General features: G+C 48.6%; 2 protein-coding genes across 6 annotated transcripts; one reads left to right on the top strand and one right to left on the bottom strand.

The window, feature by feature from the left end:
• Positions 1–3,024: 3,024 nt before the first annotated feature.
• COPS6 (COP9 signalosome subunit 6) lies at positions 3,025–7,192 on the top strand. 2 transcript variants are annotated; one of them, XM_087815557.1, is made up of 10 exons: positions 3,025–3,105; positions 3,316–3,441; positions 3,648–3,779; positions 4,102–4,190; positions 4,296–4,358; positions 4,674–4,721; positions 4,798–4,912; positions 5,005–5,097; positions 5,183–5,283; positions 5,425–7,188. In XM_087815557.1, exons 1-10 carry the CDS (start codon positions 3,036–3,038, stop codon positions 5,563–5,565), a joined length of 978 nt encoding a protein of 325 aa, XP_087671683.1. In that variant the 5' UTR covers positions 3,025–3,035; the 3' UTR covers positions 5,566–7,188. The 2 variants fall into 2 exon arrangements, with proteins under 2 accessions (XP_087671683.1, XP_087671684.1); XM_087815558.1 differs by lacking the exon at positions 4,296–4,358 and having other exon boundaries at positions 5,425–7,192.
• MCM7 (minichromosome maintenance complex component 7) lies at positions 6,538–14,132 on the bottom strand. Of its 4 annotated transcripts, none has more exons than XM_016217804.2 (15): positions 14,025–14,132; positions 12,794–12,873; positions 12,299–12,463; positions 12,004–12,128; positions 11,749–11,929; positions 11,315–11,452; positions 10,643–10,792; positions 10,338–10,452; positions 10,133–10,264; positions 9,808–9,891; positions 9,104–9,497; positions 8,749–8,832; positions 7,912–8,080; positions 7,108–7,217; positions 6,538–6,919 (listed from the first exon to the last, which is right to left on the bottom strand). In XM_016217804.2, the coding sequence occupies exons 1-15, from the start codon at positions 14,053–14,055 to the stop codon at positions 6,718–6,720; spliced, it is 2,160 nt and encodes a 719-aa protein (XP_016073290.2). In that variant the 5' UTR covers positions 14,056–14,132; the 3' UTR covers positions 6,538–6,717. The 4 variants fall into 4 exon arrangements, with proteins under 4 accessions (XP_016073290.2, XP_016073292.2, XP_016073291.2 ...); XM_016217806.2 differs by lacking the exon at positions 14,025–14,132 and adding an exon at positions 13,345–13,363; XM_016217805.2 differs by lacking the exon at positions 14,025–14,132 and adding an exon at positions 13,044–13,190.
• Between the last annotated feature and the right edge of the window lie 75 nt (positions 14,133–14,207).

Below are 14,207 nucleotides of genomic sequence, written 5' to 3' on the forward strand. Positions count from 1 at the left end.
TGGGTGAATGTGTGCAATGCTTGAGGGGCAAGGCTTAGTGGTTCACTCACCTTCACTCACTTTTATGCCCTCACAAGGAGGAATCCTGGACAGGTTGTTCCCTGTCCAGGGCAGCTGGGTGAGGGGGCAAGTGGAACTGAAGCCCAGACTGAGCTCCAGAAGAGACATCCTTTTCTTTTTCCTTTCCTTTCCTTTCTTTTTCTTTTCCTTCCCTTCCCTTTATTTCTCTGCTTCTTCTCTTTTCTCTTTTTTTGAGAATTTATAAGATTTACTCTCTTAGCAACTTTCCAATATGCAATATAGTATCACTAACTATAGTTGCCAGGCTAGGAACTCTTTTTCTAATGGTGCACCGGGGTAGATAAATAGCTGCAGGCCTGAGTCATCTCCCATCTCTACCTCTACTGCCCAGGTCTAAACTGTGGTCATCTCTAGCCTGGATTAGGACAATAGCTCTACTTTCACGCTTCTATGACCCTACCATCCAATCTCTATGTATCAGACTGGGTGACCCTTTACAGCCTAGAGTCAAATCAGGTCATGCTGATTCAGACTGAAAGCCAAAGTCCTAATAATGGGCCATGAGACTGTCACCTCTTTAATTTCATCTCTTTTCTCCCTCACTCACTCAGTTCCAGCCATTGACTTTCTCATGATTCCTGGAACACACCAAGCAGTCTCCTGCCTGAAGAAGACCTTTGTAATTATTCCCTCTGGAATACTCTTCCTCCAGGTATCCTCATATCTTACTCCCTTACTCCTTTTCGGTCGTCCCTTCCATGTAAAATTTCACCCCTCCAATCCCTCTTAATATCCTGATATGTGCTTATTGTCTGTTTCTTACAACTCGAATGTGAGTTCTATGAAGCCAGAACTTTGTTTTGTTCAGTGCTGTATCCCCAGCACCTGGAATCATGCCTGCCGCATAGTAGGCACTCCTAAATATCTGTTTCTGTTAAGTAAATGAATGATGGATGGATAATCCCTGACCGCAAAGAGTAGAATTTCTTGACAACACCAAAGACTCAAAGCAGTTGGTGACCCAGTCTATGTTATTTCCTGGAATGCCCTCACTTCAGTTCTCAGTATCTTCTCTTTGCAGACTCTCTGATCAGATATTCCCCACCAGCCCAGTTACGTCAACCCTATGGAAGGAAAAGTTAACATAACAACGAAGTTATGCTTGTATTTAGTTTTGTTGGAAGGTAGGAAGAGAACGGTGAGATAGCTGTCTTAACACAATTGCAACCTGAGTTTTTCTTGGTAGTTTTCAATACAATGCACTTTTAAGAAATTCTCAGTGAGATTCCTTCCAAAGTGTGTATAATCAACTGATTCAATTTCAAAATCATCCTTGAATTTCACAATAACCAGTTTTATGAGTTATATAATTATGTGAACAGTGTTTTAAAAGCATTTGAAACAACAAAAAGACAAAGGAGTACTTTAATGTGAGAAACAGCAACACAAACTATCAACTTTATTAACACCAGAATAATCCTTGCCTTTAGTGTTCAATCTAGCTGAGAAGCATTATACTCCTTAGAAGCTGCCTATCATGTAAAAAGAGATACATTTTCTGACCTCATTTTTCCTAAGAGAAGTAAGGCATATATGCTTTTCTTCCATAAACATCTTAGTTAGCTGAGAGGTTTTTCACTGGGGATTAGAATGAGATAAACTTTTTCTTCACTTCCCCTTGGCCAGAAGACCTCTCTCCCTGCAGGATTTCTCAGGCCCCTTCCTTTGAGGGTTGCTGGCTCTTCAACTTCCCTTTATCCAGTCTTCTAAATGGAAAGATTGCTTAATTCACATAAATCACCATTATCACTAGAAAACATCTCCCTCTACCTGCTAGTTCTGGGCACTAGAGTAGGCTCCGCAGGGTTAAGGACCAGGTCTCTACCTGCTTTATAGAGCTTACACTTTGGGTGAGGTACAGACACATATTAAAAGAGCCAGCCAGATATGTTGGGGCAGCAGAAGGGGTAAAGGCAGTGTACCCAATTTGACTGCATGTGTAAGTAGGGAGAGGTTTGGAGTGGTGTCTTTGCCAGAGGTGAGACTCATGGAAACGGAGAGTGCAGGGAGGATGGGAAGGGTTAGAAAATGCTGAGGATATTCCTAGTACTGTAGGTAATACTAATATTTGGAAGAATGAAAGGACCCACAGACAGAGCCACTCAATACCGGGCTCCACCCCAAATTATTCATCTATTTATTCAAAATTTATTTAGGAATGACAAAGAAGCATATATCAGGCTGACGAATGTCATAGGGATGGAGGAGGGCGGGTGGGTGGAGGGGGAGAGAGTAACCAAATAATTTATATGCATATATGCACAGCCCAAGGACAAGGACAGTGGTGGGGAGGGGGATGGGACGGGGTGGAACGGGTCATTGGGGAGAAAAAGGGACATCTGTAATATTTTGAACAAAAATAAAATTTAAAAATTAAAAAAAAAATTATTTAGGTACCCAAGTGTAAGGTTTCGAGTTGGTCATAGGGTTACAATGATGAATACAGCAGAAGGCCCTTAAGTAGGAGTTGGGCGTGTGAAAGAACAGATGGGAGGGCTAGTGTGGCTGAAACATGGGGACCAGAAGGGGCAGAAAAGTAAAGATCAGGGGCGGCTGGCAGGGACAGGATTATACAGGGCTTTGCAGGCCGCAGCTAGCAGCTTGAATTTTATTCTAAGGGCAATAACATGACATTGCCTTCACTCTGCGATAGATTTGGGAGCTGGGCAGTATTTCGATTTTACTGACGAAGAAGAAATGGTTGGGGTCAGGGAATCTATTCAAGGTCATCCTCAGCCGAGAGGCGAGGTCAGAGTCTACGAAAACCTGTTGGTTTCAGGGCGGTGCGGGCCTTGGGCTCTCCCCGCTGGCAGGGAGGCCAACAGGAGCCAGGCTGGAAGGGCCGCGGCCGCCTCGCGCCAAACTAGGCGCGCGCCCCGGGCACACTGCGCATGCGCCGCCGGCGGACAGAAGCCGGGAGGGGGCGGGACCGAGGCCGGCGGGCGCGGGGGAAAATGGCGGCGGCGGCTGCGGCTGCAGCGAACGGGACGGGTGGGAGCAGCGGAATGGAGGTGGATACAGCAGGTAACGGGCCCCGTGGGGGCAGCTTCTGGAGACGGCCTTCGGGGTGCGTCAAGACCGCCTTCCTGGATCCTGGAAGAAGTCGGGAGGGCGGACGGAACGTCGCCCGCTGGGATAACTGCCGGGAGGGATGTATGGCCCAGGCTCTGCCGTCTCCGGGCGAAGGACGTGGGGCCTGGACTCTCATCCTCTCTCCTTTTCCTCCACCCTTAGTAGTCCCCAGCGTGATGGCCTCCGGAGTGACTGGGAGTGTTTCAGTCGCTCTTCATCCCCTCGTGATTCTCAACATCTCAGACCATTGGATTCGCATGCGCTCCCAGGAAGGGCGGCCTATGCAGGGTGAGTGTTAAGTCTATTCTGTAACCTCCTCTGGTCATCTCCCCCAAATAATGTTTTTGCCGTCCTTCCCTGAAGCCAATTGTCCCTCGCCCAAATCACTGTTTCCCCAGTGCTTGGTTCACACTGACCTCAGACCCTTAGGATATAATGATAGGAAGTTTCAGGATTCCTTACCCTCACCTCTTATGTGCCCTTCTCTTCCCCAGTGATTGGGGCTCTGATCGGGAAGCAGGAGGGCCGAAATATCGAGGTGATGAACTCCTTTGAACTGCTGTCACACACCGTGGAAGAGAAGATTATCATTGACAAGGAATATTATTACACCAAGGAGGAGCAGTGTGAGAGGGGAACAGAAGTGGGCAGAGGAGTGGGAGAAAAAAAAAGTGGGGAAGATGGAGGGGTTTGGGAAGAAATAAATAGGACATGGGATGAGTACTGTGGAAAAGTGAAGACAGAGTAGCTGAAGAGATCTTAGAAAAAGAACATATTCAGGTATTCTCCCCAAAGAAAATAAAGGATGAAAAGATAGAAGGGATTATTGTAAATTGAGCTAGGATTTGAGGGGGGAAGGGGACAAACTGGCGAAAATAAACCAGTGGCTTCAAATTAAGGAAGGATGATTTAAAGAAATACTTTGTGCTCTGGCCCCTTTCTCTGTAGTTAAACAGGTATTCAAGGAGCTGGAGTTTCTGGGTTGGTATACCACAGGGGGGCCACCTGATCCCTGCGACATCCACGTCCATAAGCAGGTATACATGCTCACGCATATGCATGCCGGGGCAGAGAATCGAGGGTGAGGGGAAGAAGGATGGGCATTACCACTCTTGTCCATCATCATCATATTCCTCTTCCAGGTGTGTGAGATAATCGAGAGCCCCCTTTTTCTTAAGTTGAACCCTATGACCAAGCACACAGACGTGAGTACACTGGTCCCATGCTCACTTTGTCATGCTTGTCTGTTATGCTCATCTTTTATCCTCATCCCTTGTCTTTTACTGTGTGGCATGTCTGTTGAGTTCAATCTCCATTCAGCCACTTATCAGCTGTGTAACTTTGGGTTAGTCATTTAACTTTTAACCTGCATTTTCCTCGTGTGTAAATGGGATAATCCCTCTGTCATTAGGTTTATTTGATGAGAAAATCTAAAGTGAAAGGGCCAAGCCCAATTTTTGGCACATAGTATATAGGTTCAGGTGCATTTGATGTGAGAGCTGTTCTCCATCTCTTTACAGCTTCCTGTCAGTGTTTTTGAGTCTGTCATCGATATAATCAATGGAGAGGTAATGCCCTACCTTTCAACCCTCAGATCCCGTCCCTGGTGTTTCCTGCTTTTGACTCTACCTATGTGCTCCATAGGCCACAATGCTGTTTGCTGAACTGACCTATACTCTGGCTACAGAGGAAGCTGAACGCATTGGTGTAGACCATGTGGCCCGAATGACAGCAACAGGGAGTGGAGAGAACTCCACTGGTAACTGAGGCTAGACAGGTGTCCTTGGAAGTGGGGGTGGAAGGTGTGGTCACAAGCCTTCTCAACCTTGGCCTGTCCCTGTCCCCCTGCAGTAGCTGAACACCTGATAGCACAGCACAGCGCTATCAAGATGTTGCACAGCCGTGTCAAGCTCATCTTGGAGTACGTCAAGGCCTCTGAAGCAGGTAGGACAGGGGTCTCCCTGGCACTTTTCCTCTCTCCTGGGAAAGTGACAACATCCACATTAATGCAGCCTTTTTGTGCCTTTAGGAGAGGTCCCTTTTAACCATGAGATCCTACGGGAGGCCTATGCTCTGTGTCACTGCCTCCCAGTACTCAGCACAGACAAGTTCAAGACAGACTTTTATGATGTGAGTGTAAAACCCAGAATGGGGAGGTGGGGCTTAATGCTGTCATTTCTGCATGCAGGACATGGGGACTCAACTGTTCTCTGGGCATGCTGAGAGGGACCTAGATCCCCTGGGGAACTGGTTCTTTCTGTTCCCTCCCAGCAATGCAATGATGTGGGGCTCATGGCCTACCTTGGCACCATCACCAAAACGTGCAACACCATGAACCAGTTCGTGAACAAGTTCAATGTCCTCTATGATCGACAAGGCATCGGCAGGCGTATGCGGGGGCTCTTCTTCTGAGGATACTTGAAGAAATGATGTACAGGGATCAGACAACTGTCCCAGAGGGGAGGGGTGCTACTCTCCTTTAGAGAAACCTGTCATTAATAAAAGGGGAGCAGCCCCTCAGCACCCCTTCCAGTGGCTCTGTCCTCTGTTAGGTACCATACACCTCTGTCCTGTTAGGTACCAGCTATCTTAAAGGAGGCCCTTGGTTTCAGCTTTGCTCAGAGAGGCAGGAGTCCTTTATCATCAGCTCTCCGTACTTTCAGTGATTGGGAGTTCATTGCCACTTGAAGTGACTCCACATCTGGGTCAGGTAGACTGTTAAGGACTACTTTCCCAAGCTTACTTTTTCACTCAAGAGCGGGAGGGAGATTAAGTACATTTCTATCAGGGACAGCTGAAAGCCTGATCCTATGGGCAGTGAGTATTACCAAGAGAGGTTTCCCAATTACTGTTTATTGAGTGCTTGCTACACTGAGTATATGCTTGATCTCTAGGCACCTCAGCCCTCTGAGACAGGATTAGGATCCCTATTTTATAGATGAAGCCAGGTGATATAAATATGGGGACTTTTCTATGCAATTACTTGTGCCCGGCACTGCATTTCCGCATGCCTTCTTCCAGGTCCCTAATTTGCATCACCCCCTGAGTAAGACTTTCAAGTAGGAATTGGGGACTAGGGAGGTGCAATGAAATGTCTGCTAGAGGGTATTTCAGAAAGTAGAAATGGAGAGTTGACTTGGAGAGGCTGTTTCATATTGCCGCTGTATCCTCAGAACCTGAGTGGCACACAGCAGTAGGCCCAATATACACGAGTCCAGAAGGGAGATCCAGGGAAAACAGTCTCTGCACAGTGGGATTCTCATTCCTCACTGCATCCTATGTCGGTATTGGTGCCTGGCAGGTACTTTACTCAGTACATTTACTGAGTGGATGAAAGACCAGTATAAAGGGAACAAGATATGAATCTAGAACACATATACCTCATTTTAAGAGAAGGAAGCAATCTATAAACTTTATTAACAAAGGAATGAATAAAACAAGTGCAGCTCAGGAAAAAGAAGGGATCCTTTCCCCTCAAGGGCATTGTTAGATCTTTAAAGGAAGGGGGAGGAGAGTTTAAGAATGGTATGCAGAGTAGACCCCAGTGTCTCAAGCAGGTTTGAATCAGACAAAAGTGATCCGAGTCCGGGCAGTATTGACCTGCCAGACGTTTAATTCCTCATACTCATCCAGAGCTGCCTGGAATTGGGCAGGTGTGAAACCACGAGATATACAGCGCTGCTCCGCCTCGGAAAACGGGACACTGCGGCCCTCTGAGACCAATTCACGGACAGTGGCAAATATCACATCTGCTGGTCTTTGGGTCCTGAAGGAAAGAAGTGTGGATGTGTAAGATTGGGGTATAAAAACAAGAGCACTTAACATGTCAGAGAATAGTGGTGTTGAATTCTGACCCACCATCATACATGTGTAGTTGCAGAAGCTGCAACGATAAATGGTCTGCTCAAGAAAGTCAAGGTGACTCCTGATTTCTCCCTCCACTGAACCACTCACCTAGCTGTTTGTCCCTTGTCACTCAGAAGTGAGTCCTTCGACATCTCCATTAGCCTTATGGCTTCATTCACATCTTCCTTTTCTACTGTGTCCACCATTCGCAGACGTGCCTAAGCAGAGGGTAGGGACAGATGGAACAGGAGGAGGGGAGTGGAATAGTCAGGGAATCCCCCTCTATGTTGCCTACTCACAAAACTAGTAGATGCTCCCTCCCCTCCCCCACAGAGTTTCGCAGTGTGGGGCCGGCACTGTCAGACCGAGACAAGTGCAATGCCCAGGGCAGCGTCCAGCAATTGCCCAAGTCTCCGCCTCTCAACACTGGCCAGTCCCGGTGTTCAGCTGTCCTGCAAGGGAGACTAGACCCTTCTGAATTCCAGTGGGCTTCCCATCATCACAGATGGAGCCTGGGGAGTTCAGCCTAGAAAGCGATTAGCAGAGAGGTATCCCTGGGGCTCGGGAAGTGCTAGCTCAGCAGTAGGTCAGGTAATCACACTACCTGCACGAACAGCACTTTGGAGCCCCGAGGACTAAGGTCCAAGTGGATTCACCCCACCCACCCCCCTGGTGAGGTTTGAGCAGAGAGAAGGCCTTTTCCTCCACTGATGCTGTGCGTGCCCTGCTGGAGCAGCAAGTACCCACAGTGCGGTAGCACGGAGAGGACCACTATCTGCACTGTCAGCACTTTAGCCCCGGCAGGGCCTGAGTGGAAGGGAGGAGGCAATGAGAAAGGACAATGTTACCAAAGGCTGACCAGTAAGTGCCAAAACAGACAACCCTCCAGCAGAACAGGAACTGGGCACTCACCAGAGCAGTGGATAGTCGCAGAATAGCCAGCAGAGTCCTGGCAGAAGTATAGGTGGCATCCTTACTAGCCCAAGCCTCTCGCCTCATCTCCACGTACGCTGCTGTGATATAGTCGGCCAAAGACTCTGGCACCGTGGGCTGCTTCTCCCGGCACATAGCTATGTATCGTCTGTGAGAGGTTTGTGTGAAAGCAGAAAAGGGAGATGAGGGAAGTATGTTTTTTCCGCATTTCCTGTTTAAGAAAACTTGAGGTTGGGGGTAATTTTTAAGTAGAAGAAAACAAAATAGTGGATTATCTAATGTGTGGCCTGAATATCACAGATGGATTTCTTGGTGCACTTCAAATTATTTCCGACTTTTAAGGAAAATGGCCTATGCATAAGAAAGACAAATCCACCTGTCATTAGAAATGGTCAAGTCCTCTCCTCTGAACATGATATGGCTAAGGGGAACAAATATATTTTGTTTGCTTTAAGATAACTGTTTACTTGAAGAGAATAGTTAACAGGGAAGAAAAACCTGAGGGACCACTCCAAGCCCTTGCACAGACTTGTGGAAGAAATAGTGGCATCAAGTATCCTTGGAGCAGGACCCAGCTTTGCCTAAAATCTGAACCTGCCTCACTCAAGACAGGCCAGTGGTGTGAAAGACTGGTTCTGATATGAGTTCTTTTGTGGCCAGGCTGGGGGGAACCTAGACTCAATGTTCTGACCCAGGACATAGGGCAGCCAAAGTAGTAGGAAGACTGAAAACTTCAGGAAACACAGAAGGCCCAAGACACTGCCATACATGGTGACTAGTGAAGCATACCTGTCCTTCCTTACTCAGCTCTCCTACCTCATAAGCTTCATGTCCAAAGGTTCAAACTGTGCAGGAGGCTGCCGGCTGTGCTGGTGCACATAGGTGATATGCTGGGCCAACCTGGGAACAGTGGAGGCAAGGAGGAACACTCTTTTTGGTGCTACACACCCTGTGCCCCAACTGTCTTCTTTCCTTCCCTGGGCTCTATCTCCTCAAAGTGTGGTAGGGAGAAACATTTCCAAGAAATCCTTATCAGAGTTTTAGCTCAGACCCACCATTTCCCTAAGAACTGGAGCAGTTTTCATGAGAATTTGAGGGCTTTTCAATTTCTCCTGTCTCCCTCCCTCCCAATCATTTCTAAGGTATGTCTAGAGTGTTGAACTTCATTCACCGTAGGTCATTATCTCGGTCAGGGCGGTCCTGGATCAGCCAGAGGAGGTCAAATCGAGAGAGGAGTGCAGCAGGAAGCTGTATGTTCTGTTCCAGGCTGCGGCGAGGGTTGTAGCGCCCATAAGCAGGGTTGGCGGCAGCCAGGATGGAGCAGCGGGCATTGAGCGTGGTTAGAATGCCTGCCTTGGCAATGGAGATGGTCTGCTGCTCCATGACCTCATGGATGGCTGTACGGTCGGCCTCAGCCATCTTGTCAAACTCATCGATGCAGCACACACCCTGGTCAGCCAGTACAAGGGCCCCACCCTCTAAGGTCAGTTCTCCAGTCACAGAGTCTCTCAGCACAGCTGCTGTAAGCCCCACTCCAGAGGAGCCTCGACCTGTCGTGTACTGGCCTGAATGACAGGATCAGGAAGATAGGAAATAAGCAGACATGTTTAGGAAAAGGGAAAGGAACAAGGAAGAGCAAGAACAGGGCAAAGGACACAAGTAATGGGGACAGTGAGGTGAGGCCTGCACTGATTTACTCTACTTAAACTCATCCAGGCCTTCCTGGGTAAAAATCTATAGGGTGCTGGTGCTGGCAATATCTCCCTTCCCCAACCCTCTCCCACCTTCCAAACCCCAAGGAAGGAAGTAAACATGGTAATCCTACTTCTGTCTTCTACATTTACCTCCCTCTTCCCCCAGAGTCTGATTACTCACTGCGGGGGGCCAGGCGATCAATGTAAGACAGGAGCTGAGACTTAGCCACACCAGGATCCCCCATCAAGCAGATGTTAATGTTGCCTGGAAGGAAATCCCTGTGACTATTCTTTCAATGCAAGTTGTCCAACAACAGAAAAAAAACACAAACTTCTGAAGTCTGCCTCCACCCCCATACCCAGGATTGTTTCTTCTGATCCCTCCCTGTGCCCATGAAGCCAAAGATGCCAACTCTTATTTTGTGATCTATAGGGATACTAGTTCTTATCATCCTTTCTTCCAAATGCCTTCCCTTACCCCAAGCTTCTCCTTCATTTCCTCTTACCCCTGATTTTCATGCCCCGAGGAGACTGGTCCACACCTCCCACCAGAAGGAGCAGCAGCGCCTTCTTTACATCTTCATGCCCATATATCTCTGGAGCAATTGAGGCTGCCAGCTTTTCGTAGAAATCCTCCTCTGAGGGAAAATGAAGATTAGGGAAAAAAAGTGCTAGGAAGAAACATTCCTAGTCTTTCCTCCAGTCCCTCACCTGCAATTTGCCTCAGCTCTTCCCTGCTCAGCTCTCCAGACCCAGACTCATCATCCTCACTCTTACTCATCTTCACAATCCGATGGGCTTCCAGGTAAGTTTCCGAGAGTAAACCCTTGAATAGGAAAAGGCCAAGGTATGAATGAAGTCCCTTTAACTTGCCCATCCACATGATTCCTTCAGGCATTCCCAACAAAACCTTGTTCTGTTGTTTTGCTGTTAATAGTTTTATCTGTGGGTGTGGTGAGAGTGAGTAGGCAAGGGGGAAAAGGGAACATTTCCCCATTTCAAACTCCCTTTCTTACCTGTACCACCTGTCGGAACTCAGAGCGCAAGATGGGCAAGAAGATACCAGTGACACTGATGTGGTCCCCAGGCTGGGCAATCCGTGTGTTCTCTCCTTCTACTAACACCGTGATGCTACGAGGGATATTTCCCACAGGTACTTGGTCACTCTATGGGGGATAAGGGTGCACAGGCAAGGAATAAGAAACATAAGGTTCCCAAGGACTTAAGCTCCTGCCTAGGCATTCCATTCTTCTACTTGTTGGCTTACCCAGCTTCAGACAAGCCAACAGAAATACAAAGTAGAGATCTCCTTTACCTCTTCCCAGCTCAATCAAAAAATTTCAGTGAGCCCGGCTGGCATGGTTCAGTGGTTGAGAACTGACCTAGGATCTAGGAGATTGTGGTTCAATTCCCAGTCAGGGCACATGCCCAAGTTGTGAGCTGGATCCACAGCCGGGGGCATACAGGAGGCAGCCAATGAAGACTCTGTCATCACTGATAGGTTTCTCCCCCCCCCCTTCTCTCTGAAATTGAAAAGATATATTTAAAAAAAACCTCCCTTCTGTTCTAGGTGACTTCCCTGCCTCACCTTTTCCTTCTTTTATTCTTTCTTCTACTCCATGAGTGACTATAGTATTCAAATGGACTCCTAAGCTCCACCTTCCCTGGGCAACATAGCCCAAACTCACATGTTCTTGCATCTTCATCTCCTGGAATTTGATGAATTTAGAGCCACGAGTCTGTAGATACAGCCGCCCTCCTGAGCGGTTGGTCTGGCACTCTTGGCTCGGGCACATGATCAGAGGCATGAAAGTGGGAGACTGGATCTAGGATGTAAGAGAGCATCAGAGAAGTCAGAAGAAAATGAGCCACCTAGAGTTAGTCACTTGAATCACGTTTCATCATCGTGGAACTGTCAAGAACATCTTGAATTATTCTGGGAAAACACTGACAGGTACCAAGAACACAAATGGGTGGAAAGACCTCTATATACCAGAAAAAGAATGGAAGGCGGCAACACAGATGTTTTTTACGATAAACAGAAAAAATGATAAACATCAACAGACAAAATTCTTACAAAAACCAGTAACAAAGTTAAGCATATTCCTTACTTCATACATACCGGCTGGTAGGTCTCTGCCCCACACTGGTCACAAGTGTAAGTGGCCACCACCATTCTGGGTTTAACTTCAGAGACTCGAGTGACGATTCCACGTACAGTTACCAATTTCCCCACAGAGTCAGCCCGTACTTCCCGGATTACACGAGGCTTATTACTACTTGGGCCTTGAAAGTACAGCTCACTAAGAGAGAAAATAGTCACTAGCAAGGTCCTGGAGAACAAATTCCCACACCTTTCCCCACTGAGATCACTCACAATCTACGCATGAGTTCAGGAGGATACTGGTTCTGGGGGCTTCGGGCTGCCCCAGGGTCCCGGCTCCGCTGCTCCATCATCAGTCGGTGCTCAATGTAAACATCCAGAACATCTTTATTTACCACCTACAGGCAGAGGGAAGAAGCTGGGAAAAATCAGTGGCAGGATGGGGCATAAAGAACACCAGGCAGAAATCATTGCCCTCCTTTCTGCCAGCTCAGAAAACATTAATATATGAGAATCTTTGTAAAAGAAATCTAAGTTCCCTACCCTGCATTTTCTTGCAAACACTCACCTCCCTCTCTTTGTACTGAGGCAGCAGCTCTTGAACAGAATCAGCAAAGAGCCTTGCATAGCGCTTGGCATTCTCACAAATTGAATCCACCAACTCAGGGTCCTCCTCGGCCACATCATCTAGGTCTATATACATTGCCACTTGTTCCCGATGAGCCAGTCGAACCTGGGGTGGGGAAGAGTTAGGAGCACCTCAGAGTTAAGTTTACTGTGCTCATGCAAGGACCCATCACTGTGAGCTCAGAACACAGATTCCAGGCCTCCACACGGGAAAAAGGGCAGTGTGAGACAGAGCAATACTCACTCCTCAGGCCGAAAAATACAGCCTCTCAACACCCAAAAACACCTTAATTATCATAAATGTAGTATTATAGTCACCAGGTTATCAGATACCACACTAAACACATGTCATTTACAGACAAATGTACTTGCTGAAATAAGCCAGGCCACCTCTTACAACTCCTTAAGGTTCCATGCCCTCTAATCTTAGACTTACCAACTGGTTCCCATACTTGAACTGCTTCTTGCCAAGCTCGTCATCCTGGTAAAACTCTTGTAGGAATTTCTTCACCTTTTCTATAATGTAAATGCAAAATCATGATCAACCTTTCTTTCAGATAAGCTTACTGCAAACCCGATTGAAATCTAAGAAACCTCTTTAAGTGACCAGTTATATGAACATTTAAATCACCCTACATAATTCCCCCCAAACTGGGCAGAACTACTTTCCACAAGTCTGTTTTTACCTAGAGAAGAATTAGGGGCACCTGGCAATTCAGAGAATTACCCAACACCCTCCCCCCAGGGGAATTCCAGTGTCTGCCTTCGTTAAAAATCTCAGCGCCCTTTCCCAAAAGCCTCCCACTCTCAGCAGCAAACTCAAGTCTCAAGGTTCTTAGCTTTTCTTCCATAATTATGATTCCTCGTTTTCTTTCGGTCCCCTAAATCTATGCCACTAGTCCCATCCTCCACCCCACCCCCTCTCCCGCCACTGCTTCCGCTCTTAGTAAACAAAGAAGCACATGGGCCCAGATGCTGCCGCCTCACAGCTAGGGATTCCTCCGCCCAGGGCGGGAGCCGGTCCGGCGATTGGCCGGCTGGTCCAGTGCCACTCCGTCGTCCCCCCCTTTGCGCCCCGCTACCTCCTCTCTGCAGTGCACTAAAACCCCTAATTCCAGGCACGCCCCCACCCTCCGGCGCTCTCCTGGATGCTACCGCGCGGAAGGACACTGTTTACACACGGCACTCCCTCCACAGGCGTCGCGCAACTTCCGCCCGTCTTCACTTCCGCTTGTAGGTTGGCCTAAAATGGCCAATCCTTGCGCGCAGCGGCCTCCACTGGCCCGCCCCCGGGGCTTCGACATCTCGGGAAGACAAGGCTTCTTGGAGTGCCAAGGGTCGCGGAAGGTAGCGGGACTGGGGGTGCCCGACTCTACGCACCAGGGTATCCTGAAATCCCGGTCTCTCCTAGGCGGGACCCTCCGCACTCGAGCCCCCAGCGGGGCTACCTGCCGCCCCCACTCCTTTCCCAGACACGATCACCAGCTCTTCTTCGACCTCCGGTCTCCGCGCGCCTCCCAGGCACCGTGTGCCTTAGCCTCGCCGCCTCTGGACCCGGGCTCTGGCCTCGTGCACCGAAGAGCCCCCCAGGAACCCAGATCACATCAACAGGTGTTGACAGGGAGGGCTCCCCCTCCGGACGCCCCCTCAGGCTTGCAGACCCTCACCTTTCTCCAGCGTGTAGTCCTTAAGTGCCATCGCAGCTGAGGACCGTGAGGCAGCAGTTGGCGCGCTCAAGGTTCTCACTCCCCGGTAGCAGCGAACGTTCCCGCGGCTGACTGCGGATGACCAACCGAAATTGGCGCGAAACGTCGCTCAACACGTGACCGGCGTCGCTGCGGGAGGGCCAA

This window comes from Miniopterus natalensis, chromosome 3, assembly GCF_054644295.1.
Source record: "Miniopterus natalensis isolate mMinNat1 chromosome 3, mMinNat1.hap1, whole genome shotgun sequence".
Lineage (NCBI taxonomy): Eukaryota > Metazoa > Chordata > Mammalia > Chiroptera > Miniopteridae > Miniopterus > Miniopterus natalensis.